General features: G+C 44.5%; 1 protein-coding gene across 1 annotated transcript in view; it reads left to right on the forward strand.

Annotated features, from left to right (window-relative positions):
* Positions 1 to 5,456: 5,456 nt before the first annotated feature.
* LOC108796681 (calpain-14-like) overlaps positions 5,457 to 24,447 on the forward strand; it is a 35,777-nt gene continuing 16,786 nt past the window's right edge. The window contains exons 1-12 of the mRNA XM_018568181.1: positions 5,457 to 5,690; positions 8,100 to 8,169; positions 9,666 to 9,784; positions 12,292 to 12,428; positions 13,870 to 14,044; positions 15,432 to 15,497; positions 15,612 to 15,697; positions 17,669 to 17,743; positions 18,591 to 18,751; positions 19,643 to 19,806; positions 20,501 to 20,512; positions 23,661 to 23,866. Of these exons, the coding sequence (XP_018423683.1) occupies positions 5,457 to 5,690; positions 8,100 to 8,169; positions 9,666 to 9,784; positions 12,292 to 12,428; positions 13,870 to 14,044; positions 15,432 to 15,497; positions 15,612 to 15,697; positions 17,669 to 17,743; positions 18,591 to 18,751; positions 19,643 to 19,806; positions 20,501 to 20,512; positions 23,661 to 23,866 (1,505 nt within the window). The remainder of the gene's footprint in view (positions 5,691 to 8,099; positions 8,170 to 9,665; positions 9,785 to 12,291; positions 12,429 to 13,869; positions 14,045 to 15,431; positions 15,498 to 15,611; positions 15,698 to 17,668; positions 17,744 to 18,590; positions 18,752 to 19,642; positions 19,807 to 20,500; positions 20,513 to 23,660; positions 23,867 to 24,447) is intronic.

Below are 24,447 nucleotides of genomic sequence, written 5' to 3' on the forward strand. Positions count from 1 at the left end.
TGAAATTTAGAAGTGAGATGATGAAAGCAGATGAAGGTAAAAGGAGAGAATTATAGGAGTGGAGGAAGTTGTGAGTAAGCAGAGAGGGTACAGAGGACAGGCTCATGTGAGGTCCATTAAACAAACCGAGAGATTCAATCCGGGCTGGATTTAGAATTAGGCCAAGTTACCAGTTTCTTGGTGAAATTTGGAAAGTGGAAGTTCTCAATTTTGGTCATTGAGCTGCACAGGTGACATTATTTTGAAAAAAATAAAAGTTTTTTTTCTACTTAAATTGTGTTTTTTGTTGTTGATTTTCTTTGGGGGAGGGGGAGGGGGGTAGTTACGCTTTTTTTTAGGGGGATTAGGGTTTTTTTTTGCTTTTATCACTGCTTGTTTTTTTCTTTCTGTGGAAAAAAAACATACAATTATAAGGCTAGAAATAAACCATTTTTGGCAAAAGAAAAAGTCCAAAATAACTAAATGGAGCCTGTTTTTTGCCTTCCCAATTGACTCCATTGCAGTTTGCCAAAATCTGATTTTTGCCAAGTTTTTTTCTTTACTTAGATTTTTCTTTTTTTTGGAGTTGGGGGGTATATAGGGTAGTTTAATTTTTTTTCTTTATGGGGGTTTTTGTACTTGTTCCCTGCTTTATTGTGGATTTTATTACTTGTCGTTGTTGTTTTACCGTAATTCTTTCTGTAAAAAAAAGATAACTAGTGTAAAAAGGGACCATTTTTGAAACAAGAATAGGTCCTAGGTGCTAAAGGGTGCTTCTGTAGCCCCCAGGAGCTATGTAAAGCCCATTGCACGCAACCACCAACAAGCCCCTGCTGTTCACCTTCCCCATTGGCTCCATTGCATTTTGACACAATTGCAGAATTTTACCAAAATCTGATTTTCCCCAAAATTTTAGGAGAATTACATTTTTGCTTATACCTACTCATACCCAACCCTTCTTTTCAATCTCCACTCACTGAAACATGGGCACTCGGCCACTCATGTTTCTGGCCTCTCCAGTGGGCTCAAGTACCTGAGGGTAGATTTTACCTCGGCCCACAAAAGCCCTCTGATGTCTGCAAACACCTTAACCGGAAAACCTACTTTTAATTCAGATTCTAAACACAGATTTCCAACTGAAAATTAATGTTTCTTTACAGATAGAAGAGAACACGGAATAAAAATGAACTAGACCATTCGTAGGCAACCTCGGCTCTCCAGACTGCAAATACCATCATGGCTCTGCCTGTGGCTGACAAAGTCTTGCAATGCCTTATGGGACGTGTAGTTCCACAACAGCTGGAGTGCTGAGGTCGCCTACCCCCGAGGAAAGAGATTAGCAAGATTACAATGTGTTTACATTGCAGAAAACATACTCAGAGGTTGAATTACGCACTAATCAGTGGCTTAATTAAGGGGACTATTTCATACATGTCTCTCATGTGAGCCGGAGTGCACCGCATTGTAGGTGGCATTCTGCTGCTACACGTGAGCAGTCATGTTTTTCTGGATTGTGCTGAGTGGTAGATCATGTGATCCCTGTTTGCTGCAGAGTGCCTGATTGGTGAGTCAGAGTGACTCAGAATTCCATCTTCACCTTTCTGCTTCTCCGGCATTGCTCAGCATCTTCTGCCGGTGACATAATTACTCCTCACTGGAATAAAAAAAAACCAAGTGATGTGTATGTATAGGCTGATTTTTTTATTTAACATTTTTGGGGAAAATGGTTAAAACTGTTGTCATTTTATTATGCTGTCATGTCCCACCGGTTGAGATTTACCTTCACATCTTTAAGACACAACAGAGTCCTTCCCCCCTTTATCCAAAGCTAGAAAAAAGTTTTTGGCATGACATACACTTTAAAAACAATCCCTGGTGGTCCTGCTATGAAAGTCCTTGTTCCCAGTCTGCAGTGGTCAGGACCTACCAAAAGTATCCATAGAAGGAAAACTGGTGAACCAGTGTCAGGGTCATGGGCGGCCAAGGCTGAGAGAGAAGGCTGACCAGTGTAGTCCAATCCAATAGAAGTTTGTAGAAAGTGAAGATCACCAGCACTCAAGTAATAGCGCTAAATTCTTGTGCTGATTTATCAAAGCAGATCGTCACATACACCATAGAGTTATGCAGAGTGCCTTCATCAGGTTCCAGTTCCCTATGCTTTCCTGATGATGGGACCCTGCGTGGCTCCGAAACGTTGACTCTATGGTGTATGTGACGATCTGCTTCAATAAATCAGCACAAGAATTTAGCGCTATTACTTGAGTGCTGGTGATCTTCACTTTATACAAGTTTCATGTATACGGCGCCATCCATGATTATCACTACGAGCACCATGGATATTGAGCAAAGCTAAAAGGTCCAAGTGCTGTAAGGAGTGCAGGATACACATCTGAATACTACAGTCCAATATAAGAGCTACTGTAGCTAAAATTTCTGAAAAAGTTCATGCTGGTTCTAATAGAAATGTGTCTGAACACGCAGTGCATCACAGTTTGTTGCGTATGGGGCAGCGAAAGCTGCAGACTGGTCCATACTGACCCGTGTCCACTGCCAAAAGTGACTTCAGTGGGCATGTGAGCATCAGAACCAGACCAAGGAGCAATGGAAGAAGGTGGCCTGAATCACGTTTTCTTCTACATCATGTGGATGGCCGGGCACGCGTGTGTCGCTTACCTGAAAAAGATATGGCACCAGGATCCACTATGGGAAGAAGACAAGCCGGCGGACACAGTGTGATGCCTTGGGCAAATTTCTACTGGGAAACTTCAGGTCCTGCCATTCATGTGGATATTACTTTTACTCGTACCACCGACCTAAAGATTGTTGCTGACCAAGTACACCCCTTCAAGGAAATGGTATTCCCTGATGGCAGTGGCCTCCTTCACCAGGATAATGCGCTCTGCCATGCTGCAATAATGGTTCAAGAATGGTTTGAGGAACACAACAACGAGTTTGAGGTGTTGACTTGGCCTCAAAATTCTCCAGACCTCAATCCAATCGGTCATCTATGGAATGTGCTGGGAATACAAGTCCGATCCATGGAGGCCTCACCTCACAACATACAGGACTTAAAGGATCTGCTACTGACGGCTTGGTGCCAGATACCACAGCTTGTCCTTAGAGGTCTAGTAGAGTCCATGCCTCGATGGGCCAGGACTGTTTGGTGGCAAAAGGGGGGCCTACTCAATATTAGTAATACTGATGGTCATAATGTCATGGCTAATTGGTGTAAATACATCTACATATATCTATAGATATACTATATATATATATAATGTTATATATGTATAGATAACCCAGAGCAGCCACCCACTCAAGGGGAATTCTTATTGTTAGCTATGAGTTCCCAGACTTTACAAATTGTAATTTGTAAAATAAGACGTGTGTAAAAAAAAAAAATGAATTCATTTTGCAGATCTTTGTTGTTCAGAGCTGCAAATTATTTAATAAAAGGCTAATTAGCGAGCGCCGAGGAGGAGATGTCAGTGACGGGGAATGATAAACACTTCATAAATCAGCTGAGACACACACCAGATCCTTTACAAGGTCTGCTGATCAACATATTGTCACACAAAGGGATTAACTACTGACACAGTTACATTACATTGTTGTTTTTTTTTTTTTTTTTCATTCTACTCATCATCAAGCTGTTACAAATGAAGACTTGTCTGAGATGCAGCAAATGTACAATTATCAGTACGGAAGGAGAAACTTGATTTCATAAAGGGAAATATGCATTTTTCCATCATTCGCTCTTTGTAAAATTAAAACTTTAAGCTACAACCAATTATTTTTGTTTTGTTTTATGGAAAGAGTGGGGGAGGATAAGAACCCTCGTTGGGTCAGAAAGTGCTGAGAATCCAACATTTTTAGGTTGTCACCAGAACAGGAATAGAAGGGAAATCTTCCAATGAGGTTGTTTCTGGTGACAACTGTCTATCCATCACTTTGGAGAGATTTCTTCTCACTTCCTGTTGTGTCTCTGGTACAGGAAGTGAGGGCAAAATTCAGACAGCAGCAAAAATATGATAGATTTTCTAAGCTCTTCCCAGTTATGGCTGGAGTTATACTTTAAGAAGTTCCATAAACACTTGCTGTATATCTTTGAGGCACACTCATTTGCTCAATGTCTGTGAGGGTTCTCATTCATCCAGGTCATGGTATATCTGGAAAAAATAAATCAAGGCAACTGGACTTGCTGTATTTTTCTTGAAGATGTTTTGCCAGTCATCCAACCAGCTTTCTCAATTCTCAATTGAGAAAGCTAGTCGGATGACCAGAGAAACGTCCTTAATAAAAATACAGCAAGTTCATTTGACCAATGCAGATCTTTTTTGGGTGTAAAATATGACATGCATTTTGAAGTGTATTATATTGCAGCTTACCAGTCCTTGGATCAGTTTTCTTTTTTACGGTTGTATTTTTCCTTTATTTTCACCTGGCGATCCTGCCAGTAAGAGACTTCCTGTCCTAAGGTGACAACGCTCTCTGTGTCTGTATTGTATCTATGGAGAAGCAGTGTTGTCACCCTAGGACAGGACTACAAACACTCTGCTTTATTTCTCCATAACATAGGGTGACGGGTGTTATTCTTTTAAGAGATAGATGGAAACAAAGTAACTGATAAGAGTGCAGAAGAGGCAGAGAGCACAGGAAGTTATCAGCTCCCAAGATTTCTGCCGGGATCAACAGCTACTCTTTTTTTAATTTTTTAGGACATATATAATAAAACTGTTAATGGTAAAGCTCCACAGACATGCTGGAAGGATAATTGGCTCCTGTCTATATAGGCCCTCGTACGTATGTATGTGATATTGTAAGATCCCTTTCGGATGTGCAGCATATAAAGTGTTCCGTGAATTGATAGCGCTTTATAAATGCCTGGAATAAATACATAAAAATAAATACATTTAACAGACCAAAAGGGAGCAAAATAATACATTATTAGGGTTTACATACCATTTAATTCAGAGGTGGGCAACTCTGGCCCTCCAGCTGTTGTGGAACTACAAGTCCCATGAGGCATTGCAAGACTGACAGTTACAGGTATGACTCCCAGAGGCAGAGGCATGCTGCGATTTGTAGTTAAAGCACAGCAGGAGGACTGGAGTTGCCCACCCCTGCTCTAACCTCACCTCCAAAGTCCCTGATTAGAATTAGGCCTCATGCACACCTCAGGCCCACCCCTGCTTTAATGCATCCGTTGTTTTGCATGCGCACACACGTTGACCTGTGTCTTTATTCTAATGTACCAACTTTGAAACTATGTAACCAATGAATATTAAAGCATGTCATTCTCTCTCTTTACAGACCAGCTGAACATTACCCTGCATGGTCCTGTGTTGACACCTCCTTTTACTCTGCTGCTTGACGAACCATATTGAATACTTTTTTCCTTGGAGTTTGGTGCTGATCTGAGCGATCTGATTGGTGGCCTGAATCGAAATAGCCTGCTACAAGGCCTCCCACTAGTCACCATGCCTCGCCTCTCCTTCATCTCTGGCAGGAAAAAGACCAAACAAGTTTTGCGCACAGGGACCCTTCGGAAGCCTCGCCAGCTTCTGAGTCAGGACTACCAGACCATATTGGAGAAGTGTCTAAGGAATAAGCAGCTGTTTGTCGATGACGCCTTCCCCGCGGAACTGAGCTCCATCGGCAGCGGAGACCTCTTACGAAAAGTACCCCCGTGTGTAGAGTGGAAAAGACCCCAGGTAAATGCACTGTGCACAGGAAATAAGCAAAGACAACTGCTATGGGGCACGGGAGGAGTACTGGGGACCCTCCACCATCTGTCCAAATATGCATGTATCCTGTCAATGGCATCATCTGGAGAAGATCAACATGTGGTGTAGATCAGGGGTAGGCAAACTCCAGCCCTCCAGCTGCAAATCCCATCATGCATCTGCTTCTGGAAATCATGCCTGTGGCTCTCAGAGACTTACAATGCCTCATGGGATTTGTAGTTGCCCCACAAATGGCGGGCTGGAGTTTGCTTACCCCTGTTTAGATAGTCCTATGAATTTCAAGCCAATCTTTCATTTTAGATAGAAGGGTTGGGACCCCTATTGGATTTTCTTTGTCTTTGCTCCCGCTGGGAATATTCACTCTCTCTATTTGCCCTGATGATCCTTGTCCCCAGGACTGAAGGTGATGGGAAATCCAAAATATTGGGTTGTCACCAGAACAAGAAAACAATGGAAATGTTTCAGTTGGCACACTTGTTCCAGGAACAGATATCCAAAACTTCCTCTCACTTCAGGAAGTAGAGGGAAATCTCTCAGATAGGACGCAGATAGCAATACAAAAGAAATTCTGACATGGGGTTAATCTTTTACTACTTTATCCAAAATGTAAAACAAAATCCCCATCATGTGACCAATATACATGGCAAGCATTTGAGGAACTTTAACTGGAGACCCTTACCTGCTTTTGATATTTAGAGACTTGTCTACACTGAATGCTAAGTAGGAGGTAGTGCCTTTGCCATGATCACATGATCAGTCTCAGTACTGTAAGATAACAACTGCATTCCCAGCGTGATTATATGCACATACAGACTGGGAAGTGCCTGTGTGCCAGACATGCCTGCAATTTGATGCAAAGTTCTGAGCAGGCTTCTGGGAAAAGTGATGAGCCAATAGCAATTAGTATAGGAATCTAGGAAAGCCACGAACACAGGGTGCTGTTGCCATGGCTGCAAAGCAACTACATTTGTGGCAGGTTTCGGATCTAATACTTGTCTGCTAATTTTAAATGAAAAAGTAGTTCTTGATACATTTCACTTTTTCCTGTGTTACAATAAAATATATGCTCTATATAAAGGGGTAGTGAATTAAAATTCAAGCGGGTCCGGTGAGTAAAATTTTAATTGAGCAGAGGTCGGTACCGCACTCTACCATTTAGGCTGTATGCACGCCAGCAGCTGCACTACAATGCACAGCTGCTGGTGTGTGTTCCCAGGCTAACAAGCCCCTATGCGACAGCATTTGGAGGTGACAGGTTCTCTTTATAGAGACCTCAGGGGTCTATTAGAGTCCTAATGTCTCTCCTGCCTTCCAATACAGACCACCAAGCAAAGGATTATGCTTCATCTTCTGCTCACCCGGCACTTCAGCCGGCTTCTGACAGATTTGAAGTGGGAAGCGCTGAGAGCACAGCGCTCCCTGTTTCATTGATCACAGAGAGGACGTTCCTTGATCTGCTCCCGCAGGCCTTTGTGTCCACAGTCAACCAATCATAACCCAGCGGAGGTCAGCGATTGCGTTTTGGATAGAACCACCTCTCGGTCCACGTCGGGACCACGGTCTGCCATTTAGGGACCCCTGCTATTTATAATGTGTTATGTGTATTGTTGCTATATACAGTATAATCCAACCCGTACTCAAACGTTTAACTTTAAGGCTATCGTAACAGTCATAATAATCAAAATGACATACTTACTTCTCCTGGAGAAAATGCTGCACGGTGCTCCCATCAGTGCCACTCACATAAGAAAAAGCCTAGGCCTTTGGCCATATAGCCTTGGTTCTAGGGGAGAATCAGAAAGTTGTTGACAGTCCCTTATAATAGAGATCACATGACCATGGCCTATTCCTCTGTCCAACATATCTAGCCAATAATGAATGTGTTGCCCAAGGCAGCCAATCAGCTTCCGCTTTTCATTTTCAGTCTTGCCTGAGTAAGATCTGCTAGTGATGGTCAGGAAAGGGTTACCTTTCGCCTGTTTGGCGCAGTTTTTATTGCATTCAAACAAAGTTACAATGTCGGCAAATGCGGAACTTTAATGCAAATGCTCAGAAGATTAAAAGTCAGCCTTTTGAATGGTTTTCCACTGTATGCGTATATTTTACATAACCCCCCGAATGTTCTTGCGGGATTCGGCTTTACTACTCCGCGGGGAATAATCGCACCGCGGCGTTTAATATTTACGGCTTTCATTACTCGATCTGGATACCGGCGCACTTTAATTAAGGAAGGGATCTCGGTGTAATTATTAGGGGGCGGAAAGGGACAAACATTTGTAAAGCCGGCCCGATGTTTGAAAACAAAGTGATGATTGCTCAGTAAATGTGATGAAAATGGGGACAGCGGCAGCGGAATAATCTCATTTATTCTTACAGGAGCTGGTGAAGAATCCAAATTTCTCTGTTGACGACGCCAGCAGGTTCGATCTTCATCAAGGACTTACAGGTACTAATATGACAAATAGTTACATTGAATCAACTAGGACTCTCTGTAACTTTACAAGTCTGCATGAATAAATATACGTCACATGTCACAATATATACAGCAACAGTATCATTTTTCAAAAAAGGCTCCACCAAGCCGGCCTTGAGCTCCAATCCAGTGACTTTGCCTAGGCTGAGATGATCCATCAGTCTGCTGCAGGCAGGAAGACACATTTCCTCAGTCTCCTCTCCCCCACTATACTGTAACTTTGTAACAAGTCAAAAGATGAGTCTTTGTAACAAGTCAGAATTTGTGATCACAGAATTTACATGAGTATAAAAACTCTGAGCCAACATCTCAGTCCAGGAAGGTAGATGGTGACCCTAGATGATGGCTGAACAAAGATGGACAGCTACTGATGTTGGAGGAGAAGACCTGACTCACAGTTGGCTTTCCAATACATCCCAAAGGTGTTTATTGGGTTGAGGCTCAAGGCAGGTCACCCAGGTTCCTCCAAACCAGACTGGCCAAACCGTGTCTTTACGGAGCTGCACAGGGACACAATCACGCTGGAGTAGAAAAGGGCCTTTCCAAAGCTGTGGCCCGCACCCGGGTGACACCATTGGTGGGGTAATACCAAAATGACTGACGGTCATTTTGGTGTCACCCCTTCTGAAAAGCCGGGCACTCAGTGATGGACCGAGAGCCCGACAGCTGCAGTCCATCACCAATGCATCACCATCACCAGTACGGCTGCCCTCGGGTAACAGTGCATGACATCATCACGTGCATGCACGATGACATTGTGCTGCGTGATGATGTCCCGCGCAATGGCATCACTGCAGGGTGTCACATGGTACTCGCTCCGGGTGACACCCTGCCTCGGGACGCCCCTGGCTGTTACCACGGGGTTAGAAGAGTACAATTGTCTAAAATGTCTTTGAATGTTGTAACATTAACAGGACCCTTCACTGGAAACACACGAACCATTTGTATGGGTGTACGCAGATTTCTGCCCATATGGGAAGACGTGATAATCAGATGTATGTACACTTTGGTCATATAGTGTATCTCACTGCAGAGGCCACCGCAATATAAGTGGCTGGTTTTAAAATTCAGTTTCCACTTATAACTAAAACCATCTTCAGGTTGGATCACCTTCTACGTTTAAATCACAATTGTTCATATAATATTTGCTTTAAAAATAGGTTTTAATACTTTCTCCTGGAAAATGCATTTAAGGAGATCAGGACAAATCAGGACAAACTTGATATCCTTTTTTTTGTAATAATATAAATAATGATAATAATAATAGTATCATCTTGTTAATATGAGAAAATAATGTTGCCTAAAGGATATTTACTGTAAAACTAGGAGCCCTGACACTGGTGTTGCCACCTTCTTGACTCTCAAGTGATGGTCGTGGTCCGGTTCCTCCTCTGTAGAGCAGATCTCTCCTTCTCGGATGCTGCGACCTTGCCATCTTAAATTCTAATTAAATGTTTTATCCCTTCCAGAAAACTGCTGGTTCCTGGCTGCTCTGGCATCGGTCACCTTCCACAAGGATATCCTCATTAACGTGGTCCCTCGGAACCAGAGCTTTGACAAGAACTATGCAGGAATCTTCCATTTCCGGGTGAGTGCCCAAAACTTTTATAAAAAAAGAGACCTTTACTTCTACGGAACCATTTTCTATCCTGATGATAAAATCTCTTTGTATACTTCCTAGTATATCTTTGTTCTCCAGAGAGTCCTTTAAATAAAATGGTGATGGAAAAATGTAATGTTACCGTTGTCACCAGAACAGGAGATGAGGGGAAATCTTCTGTTGGGGACTCCTGTTCTGATGATAGCTGTCTGAGAGGTTCCCTCACTTTGGAGATATTTCTTCTCATTTCCTTTTGTGGTGTTGGGACAGGAAGTAACACCCAACGGGATACAGCAGGCAAAAAACCCCAAAAAACTTACAGGTGTTTTAAGATGACACATTAACAATATTAGATTAGTAATCAGAGGCATACCGGGTGACACCCCACAGTGACGTCATCGCATATGCGGTACTACTGCTACCTGCCGGCAGCCATCTTGGTGATAGACGCCAGAAGAGAGGAGGGGACATTCACCCAGCGGGATAAGGTATGTCACCGGGTCCCCTCCTCTCTCTCTCTCTCGAGCAACTGTCGGGCTCTCGGTCCATGCCCGAGGGCCCGACTTTTCAGAGGGGGGTGACACCAAAATGACTGTCAGTCATTTTGGTGTCACCCCTCCAATGGTGTCACCCGGGTGCGGACCACACCCCCCACTGTTAGTAATATACTGTATGTACATGGCTCCCAGACCCGAATGGCGTTCGGGAGCTCCCGAATGCAATATGGAAATTCGGATCCTGAATGCCGCACATGTTTTTTATATTTATTTATTCTTTCCAAACCCAACAATTCTGGCTGACCTTTTCACGGCCTGAGATCTTCTCTGTTCATCTTCTATTACTGTAACATTTCCCTTGGATGTGTCCGCTATCAGCGCCGCGCACACGCTTCTTGTTAGATATACGCAGAGATCTTATTTTAATGGGATCTCCTGCATCTAGAGGCAATCGGGTCTTGTAATTGACCTTCCTCCTCCGTAGCGGGCCATTAGTGTAGCGCCGGGCCCCCGATAATGAACACTTATTACGATTTATGGCCGGTTGGGTTGTATCTATTATGAGGCGCCGGCTCGTGTTCTGCAATCCACATTCTAATCATGAGCTGTAAAGAAATAGCGGGGTCGCGGGCCGCGCAGAGATTGCTGGCGGGAAGCCGTTAGGCGCACGGGAGATTGTTTGGGAAAATTATGGGTTACAAGGAAGCCGCAACCTCGGAGGGATCTTCTGCAGCCATTGGGAGGTCTGGGATGACTGGAACTGACAGTTCAAAATTTCAGCCCAAAAAATGGGGGGATTTCAGAGACTTTTCATTATTTGACTGAAATGCTTTAGAGCAGGGTCGGGAAAACAGCGGCACTGCAACTGCGGTGACTCAGCAGCGCAATTCACTCTGCTCCCCCTCCCAATAGTGACTTAGCAGCTCAGATCCCCCACTTAGCAGTGTCCCAGCAACTCAGCTCCCCCTTTTCTCCCCCCCTAATAGTGACATAGCAGCTCAGCTTAACCTGTTCCCCTACCTAGCAGTGTCTTAGCAGCTCAGATCACCCTGCTCCCCCTACCAGGGGTGACTCTGCAGCTCAGCTCCACCTGCTCCCCCACCTAGCAGTGTCCCAGCAACTCAGATCACCCTGCTCCCCCTACCAGCAGAGTGGGGAGTAAAATGAGTTCAGCTTCTTAGTCACTGCTATAAAGGAGGGGCAGGGAGAGCTGACCTGCTGAGTCACTGCTGGGGGAGAGGTGCAGGGAAATCTGAGCAATTGGGTCACTGCTGTGAAGGAGAAACAGAAGGAGATGAGCTGCTGGGTCACTGCTGGGAGAGAGCGCAAAAAGAGTTTAGATGTTAAGTTACTGCGGGGAGGGGGTGCAGGAGGAGCTGAGCTGCTGAGTCGCTGCTGGGAGGGGGAGCAGGGCAATCTGAGCTGCTTATTACTGCTGGGAGGGGGTGCAGGAGGAGCTGAGCTGCTGAGTCGCTGCTGGGAGGGGGAGCAGGGCAATCTGAGCTGCTTATTACTGCTGGGAGGGGGTGCAGGAGGAGCTGAGCTGCTGAGTTTAGATGTTAAGTTACTGCTGGGAGGGGGTGCAGGAGGAGCTGAGCTGCTGAGTTTAGATGTTAAGTTACTGCTGGGAGGGGGTGCAGGAGGAGCTGAGCTGCTGAGCCGCTGCTGGGAGGGGGAGCAGGGCAATCTGAGCTGCGGATGTATTATACTAGGAGAGGGTAGCAGAGGGAGCTGAGCTACTGAGAAAATTGCTTGAACCTTGAGGATTGTTTTCTCCACAACGCCTGCAGCTACAGAGGTCAATGAGGGCTTGTTTTAAAGCTAATGCACTGCTTATTAGGAATCCTTTAACTCAAAGCAGGAAATTGTGGCTGGTAGAGTCCCTGATCACAGAAAAGGGTTAGATTTGCTAACAGGCTTCTTTGTCTGGATATGCCGTATGTGAGGATCTAAACACTTATATAAACCCGAATGACACCTTTTGTGGTTCTCCTGCAGTTCTGGCGCTTTGGCGAGTGGATCGATGTCGTGGTCGACGACCGTCTACCTGTCAATAAGGATGGCAAGCTCTTGTTTGTGTCCTCTTCAAGGAAGAACCTGTTCTGGGGTCCTCTGCTGGAGAAAGCCTATGCCAAGTAAGTGCATTGGATATAAAGAAAAATCTGAACAAAGGACTGTCTGTGTTGTCTCCGTCAACCAGGATCTCCATTTCATTCTGTAAAAGATTTGTCTGCTGTGACTAAAGCCGACTTCTGTAATAATTCATCGTCCGGAGTGGTTCTGCATTCGTCCACAAGAGGACAGTGTTGCAGTGTCTTTAACATTGATAATAATTTAACATTGAGTAAAACAAAATGCTTACAATGGGCTGGTACTGGGCTTAAAGGGAGCTGCCATTGCTGAGTGAAAAGAGCTGAGCTCTGAGGCTACCTCTCTTCGCCGATTAGAAGATGAGCAAATCAGTTCACGATCTGAATGGGAGCGTCTCATATTGAATGCAATATCAGGGTGACAGATTGACAGCCTTATGACCTGTCACTGAAATCACAGTACTTCCCCTGACAATGCAGAAGGGCGGAGCCATCTTTGTTCAGGCATCAGCATCTATTGATTGAGATTCAGATGCCGATTCTGAGATGATGCAATCATTTAGATTCTGGTGTAATTATGTTTGACACATATCAGCCCCACCTTGGCAATTAGCTACCAAGTTACAATGTTACAATCTGACGGGGGGGGGGAGGAGACTGAGGAAATGCTTCTTTCTGCAGACTGATCACTGGGGGGGGGGAGAGGTGACCGAGGAAATGCTTCCCCCTTCCTGAAGCAGACTGATCACTGGGGGGAGAGGTGACAGAGGAAATGCTTCCTCCTGCCTGCAGCAGACTGATGACATAATCTCAGCTAGGCCAAGTCACTGCACTGCAGCTGAAGGGTTACTCTTTCAGTAATAAAAGGAGCAGCTTTTTGTATACTGTTGCTGTATGCGACACATCTGGAATTTATTTATGAAGACTTGTAAAGTTACAGAAAGGTCCATCTGGAAAGTTTTCAGTCCGGTTGGCTCCTGTTCCTACATTTATGCTCTAAAAAATGTGGCATGTCCTAATAATCATTAATTGCTGCTGCCAACTATGGCTGGACGGACTCGTTTCAGGGCGTGACAGGTCTGCTTAAATTAGAGCTGCAGCATTTAAAAGGATATGTTATTTGATGCTTCAGAAATGCTGTCAGACGAGTGTAGCTCCTGATTGGATGCCAATGCGGCAAGCTTGTTGGAAATGCTGTCATGTGTATTTTCAGCTCCCTGTTATATGGGGACAACCTTGCTCTAGAGGTGGGCAACTCTGACCCTCCAGCTGTTGTCGAACTACAACTCCCATACGGCACTGCGACACTGACAGTTACAGGTATGACTCCCAGAGGCATGTTGTGAGTCGTAGTTAAAGCACAGCTGGGGGTCCGAAGTTGCCCACCCTTGTTCTAGACGGAGTGTATTCCCCTTTTTTACGAGTTTCATGCTGCCCTCTAGTGGCTGAATGCAGGTATAACCTTTTCCCCTTCTGTGTCTGGCAGGCTGTGCGGCTCCTATGAAGATCTAGAGATTGGTCAGGTATCTGAGGCTCTGGTGGATTTCACCGGCGGGGTCAACATGACCGTCAAGCTGGAGAAAGCGCCCGCAGACCTGTGGCAGATCATGGTACGGGCAGCGTACAGCGGGTCCTTGATGGGCTGTCAGACTCGGGCAGGGGTAAGTCCAAGTTTCAATGGTCAGCTCCTCTATTGCCATGACAATTCTTTCCATTCCTTCAACTACAGTACAAGTGATTTGGGCGAAATGTGTTTTCTATCATATATCTAAATGTTTCCCCATGTGGAAGCAATTGCTCACTCATTCAGTCTCTGCTCACTACAGTTGGACAAAAGCTCTGACATGTTTCAGGCACTGAAGAAAGGTAGGAAAGGCTCTTGAGATGGCTCTACACGGTTTTCCTCGTTCCAATAGGAAACTAAAAGGAACCAGCCACACGGGGCTCCAATTCAATGCTTGAGGGCTGTAAAGGGCTGAAAGCCCGGCTAACTAGAGCCATCATCAGGGCCGGATTTATTTCTTAGGAGCCTGTAGGCAGAGAAATCTGAAGCGTCATCGGCTGTCCAAATTTCTTGTCTTCACCCACTCTGTATTACACGTCCTTGTGGGGCTCCACATCCTCCTGACACCTGATTCCAGGCGACCACTGCTCCCCTCACCTGGCGGCACTCTGCTCATTGGCTTTCAGCTGTTCGGTGGCTCACCAGATCCCTCTTCTGCTGATGCTTGGCTGAGATTGGTGATGGGGGACCCCGGGAAGGCAGCATGCTGCTGTCAGGGGCCCCAGCAGCTCCCACTGAACACTGGATGGGAGCAGCAAGAGAAATCTGGGGAGGATTAGGGGGGGGCTCCAACATCAGCAACTCTACGCATCTCTGAGCACAGCGTCATCGCCATCCCTGCCGGAGGACTATAAAAAAACATATATCCAGTCAGGCAGCGGCCCTCTGTCGAGGCCTACATTGCCTAGTGGTAAATCTGGCCCTGGCCATCATCAGAGGTCATCGGCCAACAAGGAGAATTCCATTGCGTTCAGTGGTGCCCATTCACAGCTGGGCATCGAGTGGCTTGTAGCCTTTAGGTAGAGTTGGCCATTTTTGGCTCCCATAGACTTCAATGGGAGCATGTGAAAAATGCATGGAATGTGCGTTTTTCAAGCAATTTCTTACCTAACAGCCTTCTGTTCCTCCTAGTAACTAGCTTTCGATTGGCTTAAACAAAAGTGAAAAATGCCCGTAAAAACATATAAAAAAATTGCCAAAAAAACGCTCAGCTCTGGTGTGAATGGGGTGTCAGATGGTCAGTTAAACAATTACATTTCCTGAGCTCTGATGACACCAATTATATCTAATAAGAGCCCCAACAATGCTTGTACTTGTAGTTCACCAATCACAACTTCACGAATGGCAGACAAGAGGAGCGAGCGTTTCAGCTTCACAACCACGACGACTGCATTGAACAATCCTCCAAAATCCCGTCTTTATTAATGTGCCGAATGGTTGCGGCTCGCCTCTTATCTCTGACCTATTTTGTGATTCTGTTTCAGCCTGAAAGGGTTCTGGAGAACGGCTTAGTGGCTGGACACGCGTACACGGTGACGGGAATCAGGAAGGTAAAAAAATCCACAATTATAAACCCCTTTGATGAATGTCTCTCGGCGCGTCAAAGCGGCCTTCTCTGTTTGCGTTCGATAAATGAATCAGGCTTTCCCATCTCTTCTCTCCAGGTGACCTGCAAATCTGGAACAGAAAATTTAGTCAGGCTGAGGAACCCATGGGGGAAGATTGAATGGAAAGGAAATTGGAGTGACAAGTGAGTAAAACTTTAAAAAAGAAAAGAAAAGAAAAGATGTCCATTATATAAAAATGTCTCTGTGTGGGGTAACATGCTGCCCTCTACTGGTAGAAATGCGGCAGTACACGATGACAACATGATAGCTTGTATAAGTTAAATGATATATTTTACTAGAGTGAGAACAATAGCCCATTCTAATATATGATATGATAGGAGATCCCAAGACCAACAATGTAACACATCTACTGAAATAGTTATAATGTGCATTGCTATGCTTTCTCCATTTATGATGTCTCCATTATCTGGCTTTTTCAGTGTACCCCAGTGCTAGCAAAATACCCCATGGTTAAAGGGAAGCTGTAATGACATTTGTTATTTGGCGCAAGCACTCTCAGCCTAATAGTTGTTTATATTGGTGGACAATCTATATATCACTTTCATACTCTTCGCACTCCTCTCCTGCATATACTGCCTACCGTCATAGCATCCACACTCCTCTCTTGCATTTCCTGCCTGCTGTTATACTCTCTAAATTCCTCTTCTACATATACCTCCCAATGGCATTCGCTATGCACGCCTATCCTGCTCCTACTGCCTGATGTCACACACTTTAAACTCTCCTGCACATTCTGCCCCTCTCATACCCTCTGTACTTCTGTCTTCACCCTGCTGTCACACCTTCTGCACTCCTCCTGCATATAATGCCCACCTTCATACCCTCCACACTCTACTCCTGCATATATTGCTCCCTGTCATACCCGCCACACTCTTCTCCTGATATACAGGAGTGCAGTGTAAAAATACCTTTTTACTTCTCTTCTGCATATAGCACCTGCTGTCACACCATTCACATTCCTCTCCTGCACATACTACCCCTCTCATACCCTTCCCATTTCTCTCGAGTACATATTGCTCCTCTCATATTCTCCTCACACCTCTCCTGCACATGATGTCTTCTGTCATACTGTCTGCACTCCTCTCCTACACATACATTATGTCATACTCTGCACACTCCTCTCCTGCATATACTGCCCACTGTCATTCCATCCACACTTTTCTACTATACAGTGGTACCTCGGTTCACGAACGCTTCTGTTCGCGAACAATTCGGTTCGCGAACAGGAAGTTCAGCAAAAGTTTGCTTCCGTTCACGAACTCCGCATCGGGTGACGAACAAAATCATAGCCATCTTCCCCGCTCTCACACTGGTCGTGGCTTCCTCTAGTCGAGATCGCGGTCTGATCACAGTTTGATTCGGTTCGCGACCAATTCGGTTCGCAACCAGAATCGTGGAACGAATTAAGTTTGTGAACTGAGGTACCACTGAACATATTTCACTTTGTCATACCCTCCACACGTCTCTCCTCTACATACTTCCCCCTTGTATATCCCTCACACTCCTCTCCTCTACATATTGCCCCCTATCATACCCTTCACACTATGCTCCTGCACATATTGCCCCCTGTCATACCCTCCACACTCTTCTCCTGCATATATAAAGCGTTCATTTCCTCCTTTTGTTAAAAATTGTACATATTGTTTCTACTTACTAATGATGCTTCTATATAATAAAAACTCTTGATTAACTTTTGCCAATATATTGTGTATGTGTGTGTGTGTATATATATATAAAGACGTCAAAACAAACAAAAACGCAGTATTGCAGTGTGCAATTATACCTTTCTTATTGGACTAACAAAATATATAAAAGACAAGCTTTCGAGAGTGAACCTCTCTTCTTATTACATATTAACTGCATTTTTAATTTGCAAATGATTGTAAAACCCCCTTTATGAAATTATTAAGAGAATGTGAATAGAATTTGTGTCGGTATTTCCTGCTCTGCCACAAAACACAGCGTGAAACTCATTTCAGAGAAGCCGTGGGCAGGATCGATCCCTCGCACTTGTCTCCGCTGTAATTTATACGATCTATCTATGTGCCCAAATGCCTTCCAGTCATCCATTTTCTCTTGTGACTTTGTTCCAGCTCCTCCAAATGGGACCAGCTCAGCCTGAAGGAGAGACTGTTGCTGCGAAAGACGCGGGAAAACGGAGAGTTTTGGTAATATTATTACAGATGCCATATTCTTATAATTATTATTCAGGATTTATATAGCGCCAACAGTCTGCACAGCACTTTACAATAGAAGGAGGACATTACAGTCTCAATACCAATCAAGACAAGATGGTCAATTTTCAGAAAAGCTTACCCAGCTTCAACACTTTCTCGGTGACCTGGAGCAGGCCTGCAGATTAGGACCTGACCTGACCTCAATGCATGCATGCTTGCTCAGAGTAGAGATGAGTGAAGTTCAGAAAAAGTGGTGGTTTTGCCAAAAACTTTGCGAACCCCCGAAATCCAAAATGTAAGTCAATGGGAATCCAGAACCAAGCTTCAAAAAGCATGTATTACAGAGCAGCAAAGCATACACAATTGCGAGGAATGGTTTGGGAAGCTCCTGGCAACCTAACGAGATGATGGGTCCAAAAAACAGCCCAAGCCCCTTTCTTTTAAAATTCTACCAGAGATTCTGAGGTAGAAGGTTAGGACCTGGTGGCACCAGCAGTCAAGCTAAGAGTGCCCATGGTACAGCATCAGACAGAAACAACCTTTTGAGAAACATTCGGTCTGTTTGTTCCAAAACCCTTTTGGGAATCCAATCTCCAAAATTTAGATTCGGCTTGGGGCATCTGAATTCATGAAATTAGGTCCAGATGTAAATTTTGGGGACAGTTCTAGTTGTGATTCAGTGACCTGGAAAGTATTGAAGATGGAGGATCAACATGACTGCCAGTTAGCTAGCCTTTTCAGGAGGTGGTCAGTCTACATTTTTCCTTAAGGCCCTATGCTGCCCAACCTGGCCCACAATGGCCCTTTCAATTATCATTTTGTTTTTGGATCCTTACAGGATGTCCATTGAAGACTTCGAAGCCCAGTTTGTGGAGCTGGTTATCTGCAAGCTGACCCCTGACCTCATGAGCCACGAGAATGGGAAGGAGTGGACGTTATCCATGCAGACTGGGAAGTGGCTGGGTGGAAGCACAGCGGGAGGGAGAATGACATATACAGGTAAAGTCAACAAGACGGCTTATGACTGGACCAGTGACATGTAGTAGACCATAGAATCCACGGCCCATTTGGAGCATGAATCCATCTTGTAGTCACTCCCAACTAAAACCTAAATTCTATTTGCAAAGGAAAGTTTTCTATAATGACCACCCACATTATAATTTAATTGTACAATTTCTGTAAAATGTCCTTCATATGCCAAGAACTACGTCGTGTAAGGGCCTCCCTACACCACCTGATCCATTTATATCCATCCCGGTTTTGGTATCTCAAACTATGTTTTGTTTTAAACTTTTCCTTCATCAATTTCCACCAAAACATAGAATTAGCTATCAAGTTTGAGATAAGGAGTTACCCTTCTAAGCTTGAGTACAAAGGAAGTGTCTTGCTTATCGTAGCCAATCTGAAATCAATTATAGTTTTTATTTCTGGTGCAGCTTTGAAAAGCCTTTGGATGACAGCAGCAAAAACTCCAATCTATTCCATTACTTTGAAGGAAATATAAGTTTAGCTCACTAAGCTATAATGCATGTGTTATTTTTTTGAATAGTTTGTTTTAATTATTTAATTCATTCTTTTTTTATCAATTATTATTATTTTATTCATATTTATTTTAATAATTATTATAATTTTATTATTATTATTTCATTTTTATTTGATTATTATTATTTGTTGTATTGTTTATTATTATAATTATTTCATTCATTTTTGTAAATATTTTTCCTCCATGTAAATAATTTAATTAATTCACCAGTGTGTGAACACCTTATTATTTATAAATACATATGTGCATGGGGGCGGCTGAGAAATGAGGATAATCACCTTATTGGGAATACAATATATTGCACTGCATCACTGTAACAGAGGATTCTTATGTCTTCCTGTATGTAGACTCGTACTGGAAGAACCCCCAGTACAGGCTGAAGATACTAAAGGGAGACAACATGGAGAAATACACAAACTCGTGCAGCGTCCTGGTGTCCCTCCTCCAAAAACAGAACCACAAGCACCGGAACCAGTTCCCGCCGCTGTTTATTGGCCTCTCCGTGTTTATGGTATGGGACATTTTGTTCTTGTTTTTACCATTTGGGGTTACTTATAAAATTCATGCAGACAATACAATTCTGCACTTTACTTAGAATATGCCACTTTAGTTAAATCTTATTGCTGGCCTTCCCTTCTGCCTTGCACAGTTGTACCGGCTCCTCTCCTGGACTGACATTGCTTACTCTGATGTCACTGCACACTGTGAGCTTCTCACAATGTGCATTAGAAGCTGCAGCAAGTCAGATAGAGCCCGCCTCATTTCCTGGCTGGAGGACATCCAGCATCATCTATGGCTTTCCTTCCCATCTTGACTGTCTCTTTCCCATCCCAGGACTTGCTCTCTGTCTTTCAGTAAAGCTTTCTGTGGATGTAGCAATATTCCAGAATGCAATTCAAGCTTCTAACTGGCTAAAGTTATAAACGAATGGCATTGGGAGTGACGTGCCCCGCCTGCAGCTAGATGCATCAATGGTGTCATGGCACCAGAAGGGGAGGATTGTACTTTGTACATTATCAGGCTGTAACATAGGAATGTATCCAATGCTTTGTGAAATGTGACAGGTCCTCTTTTAGTGAGTGCTAACTGTATTCTTTGAGCGGCGCTACCCATGTCCTCCTCCAGGGGGCACTGTTACTATTATATTATTCTATTATAACTATAACCTAATTGGTCTTTTTTTCTCTCTCCTTCTACTCTTGCAGGTGCCACTTGAGGTGAGTACCCTTGACAATTCCTTCTATATCTTACAACCCTGAAGAGGTAGAAATGAATAATCAGAGAAAGAAAGAACACAATAAAAGCAGGCAACATGCATTGTACAGCTGCCAAAGTGCTACAACCCCTAGTGGGCTACATACATTATACACCTTCTGAGGAACTACAACCACCAGCAAGACCTGAAGGCTCCTTGAAATGAGTGATCAGGGCTTGCTAGGAGTTGTGGTGCCTATAAGGCATATGATTGTCTCTCAGGCATACACAGATGATATCACATAGTCAACGGCAAGCAGAGGTTCAAGATGAACCCATCAGGCAATGTTGTGCTGCTATGTCTAGCACCCTTTGCAAGATGGGGTGTCATGCTGATCCTTCAGCTTTATAACCCAAGCTGGTTGGATACCGTATGACTTTGATCAGTTTCACCGTTGGCAAAATGTGCAATAGATACTCTAATCCAGGGGTGGGCAACCAGATATTCTGGAACTACAAGTCTCATGAGGCATTGCAAGATTCTAACAGCCCCAGGCATGACTCCCAGAGGCAGAAGCATGATGAAATGTGTAGATGCACCATGGCTGGAGTGTGGAAGTTGCTTATCGCTGCTCAATCAAATAGTTTGGCCCCTCGTATTAGTATTGAATGGCCCCGTGTGTGACCCACTGACCATCTGATAGACCTGATAGGGAGCCCAATGGCCAACTGAAGGAGTTTACATAGCAGGATGACAACGCTGCTGCTGAGGAACATGCACAGTCAATGCAGCTAGAGCCCTGATCTGCATTAGTAATACCGCTCCACAGTGGTTCAAGGAGGGGCTAAGAGGTCAATCAGCTTCCTAGTCACTCCCTTAGTCACATGACCTTTAAGCAAGGTGGACACGGATTTGTCTGATTTCAAATTGAGCCAATCAGAACTCTTGATAAGTGTAGAATTTCAACGGGGAGGGGCCTGCAGACTGCTGGACCCATCCCAGTAATTTATTCTCTGGATGAAGCTCAGACTTCTATGCGCTCTACTAAAGAAAACCGAACATTTTTTACACAGTCGTATATTTGCAAAAAGAATTCTTAGTCCGGTCTCCAAATATACATCATTTTGAAGGTGAGCGGGGTTATGCTTTAAATCTGCCCTCTCACACTTTCATCGAGCCGAGCCCCTTATTAAACAGAGCTTTGTTAGCCGAGCACTTGCAGTAATGTCAAAATCAATGGTGTAATGCATTCGTAATGCCGAAAAATTGATGCCGCCGAGCCGCCAATATAAACAAAGCATTAGTCTACCCCGGGCAGGCGAGATTGCGTCAAACGCCGCCTTCTCGACTCCATGCTGCAGCGCTCTGTCATCATTTAATAATAATAATTATTATATGTAATTGCACACTTGGCCGAGGGCAGAATGACGAGGGTAGAGCCGCCTTGATGAATGCCGCCGTGGTTGGCGCGCTTCAAAAGAAAAAGAAAGTGATGGCAGTACTCCGAGGGGTCAAATGCAGGTTTTATCGAACAGCGAGATTAATGGCGGAGGTTGGAAAAGCGTAGCTGTTCATAAGCCGAGAAGGATAATAAATCCTCTTATTGACCAGAATCGCTAACCGTTGTCTTTTTCATTTATATTACAAGTCAGGGACATTGATACATAGGAGGAAAAAAAAAAGATATAGACCCTGGCTTCGGTGGCTTTTGGCGTTCGCCATTGCAGCTTTCAGGTGGAATCTTTAATGATGCCGAGGCGACGCCATCTCCGGTCCTGGAGAAATCCAAAACTGAACACACAAAATAAAAAATGGCATAGCGTGACGGCAAAGGGTGTCTAAGACCGAAAAAGCAACACTCCAAGCGCCTAGAGGAATGGGGCTGTATGCTTGTCCGCCAAAGATTACAATCATTGCACAGTACAGGAGAGGCTGCAGTCACGAAGGCTACTGGGACGCATCCCCCGGGAACATGTAAAAGAACAAAGCAAGGACAGCGCCTTCTCCTCGTTCATTTACGTTTATTCTAAATTTAAATGGAATAGATAAAAGCTACTTATACATTGTGGGTTGCAAGTGGCATTGTATACACAAATTTCTGCATCCAAGCTAATGCGTTTTGGGGCTGGACACGCCTTCTTCAGAGCTGTAAAGAAGGGGTGTCCAGCCCTGAAACGCATTAGCTTGGATGCTGAAATGTGTGTATACAATGCCATTTGCTACCCACAATGTATAAGTAGCTTTTATCTATTCCATTCAAATTTAAAATAAACGTGAATGAATGAGGAGAAGGCGTTGTCCTTGCTTTGTTTTTTAAAGGGTGTCCAAGAGCTTACACTCTAAGGCAGCATGCTAGCTAAGCAGCGAGGGTCCAGGGTTTAGTTCCCATAAGGGACTCCACCTGCATAATCAGTTTTGGGGCCGATGGCCACTTTCCTTGGTATTCTGGTGATCTGTGAACTCCTCGTGTTGACCTGTTTGTAATGCTGGTGAGATATTCCTGAGCACGCCCACTGCAGCCTGATGCATCAATGTGTCTGATTAGTTACTTCAACATCACTACCAATCAGGTTGCCTGGATGGGTGAATATGATTGGTGACCAAAAAAAAACCTGCACCCCCAGAGCCCTAAACCCTGGCAACTGACCCAGAGAAAGACACGGAACTGCCATTAAAGTGTACCTGTCACCTGTGAACCATTATGGTAGCCATTTTTGGGCTAGAGTATAGTTCAGAGAAAGCCAATGTATACTTTAGGCCTGAGGTAGGCAAACTCGGGCACTCCAGCTGTTGTGGAAGTACAAGAACCATGAGCCCTTGCAAGACTCTGAGAGCCACAGACATGACTCCCAGAGGCAAGGACTTGATGGGATTTGTGGTTTGACCACAGCTGGAAAACACGGCAAGCCGAATCACGGCAAGCAGAATGTGCAAAAACATGTGGTCAAAAAAGTGCATGGCAACTTTGTCATATATGCTGCGCATAGGGCAGCCCATTGAAATGAATGGGCTGCCCTACGCGGATACACAACAAATGCACCAAAGTGCACAGAAATGCTATTCGCTGTTGGTGTTCATGAGCGCGACAAGTGTAACTGTGTCCCAGCTGTCTATGATTGAAGTTGTAGGGTTCATAAGGGTCCATATCTCAATATGTCTTCTCCGCACAGTACCAAGGTATAAGAAGGCGTCTACCCCAAGAGTTCTTCCTGAACAACCGCCCCGTGAACAACAAGTGCGTCTTCATCAACGAGAGGGAAGTGACCCAGGACTTCCACCTACTCCCAGGATCCTACATCATCGTCCCCTCTACGGCAGAGCCGGACCAGCCGTGTGAATTCATCCTGAGGGTCTTCTCTAGGAAACACATTCTAGAGTAAGTGCCGCCTCTTCCCTGCAAAAATGGGTGCTTCCAACCAACAAGTGGACCTAAACCCAAAACTTATTTTTGTTTTGTTTTAAATGGAGGGTGGCGGAAGGTTTAGAACCTCTTTCGGATTTTTGCTGTCTATGTCCTGGCTTGGGAGATTCATCCTCTGTTTGTCCTGGTGATGGGAAATACAACATTTTAGAGTTGTCACTGGAGGAGGAAGTGGGATGAAATCTTCCAGTTGGGTCATCTGTATCTATTCCCACTTCCTGTTGTCTCTGTAGAACAGGAAATAGAGGAAAACTGGACAGGCAGCAAGAAAGGAAGATTATACTTCACTGCAACGTTAAAAAAAGAGAGGAGCTGAAAACCATAGCTTCACCCCGCAGTACCTATTCCCTGCCACAGGATGTCCTCAGTGTTCTGAGTTAAATAAGCAGAGCATTACTCAACCCTGAAGACTAAAGACACACTGTGAGTGCAGGGTGTCATGCACCTGCCCTTTATGGTGCCCTTAATTCACATTATATTGAAGCAGAGGGTGGTGCTGATGTAATTAGCGCTGCTTTCTGCATCCGGGAGAAAAG

This window comes from Nanorana parkeri, unplaced genomic scaffold (assembly GCF_000935625.1).
Source record: "Nanorana parkeri isolate BGI_ZX_2015 unplaced genomic scaffold, ASM93562v1 scaffold31, whole genome shotgun sequence".
In the NCBI taxonomy this organism is placed as follows: Eukaryota; Metazoa; Chordata; class Amphibia; order Anura; family Dicroglossidae; genus Nanorana; species Nanorana parkeri.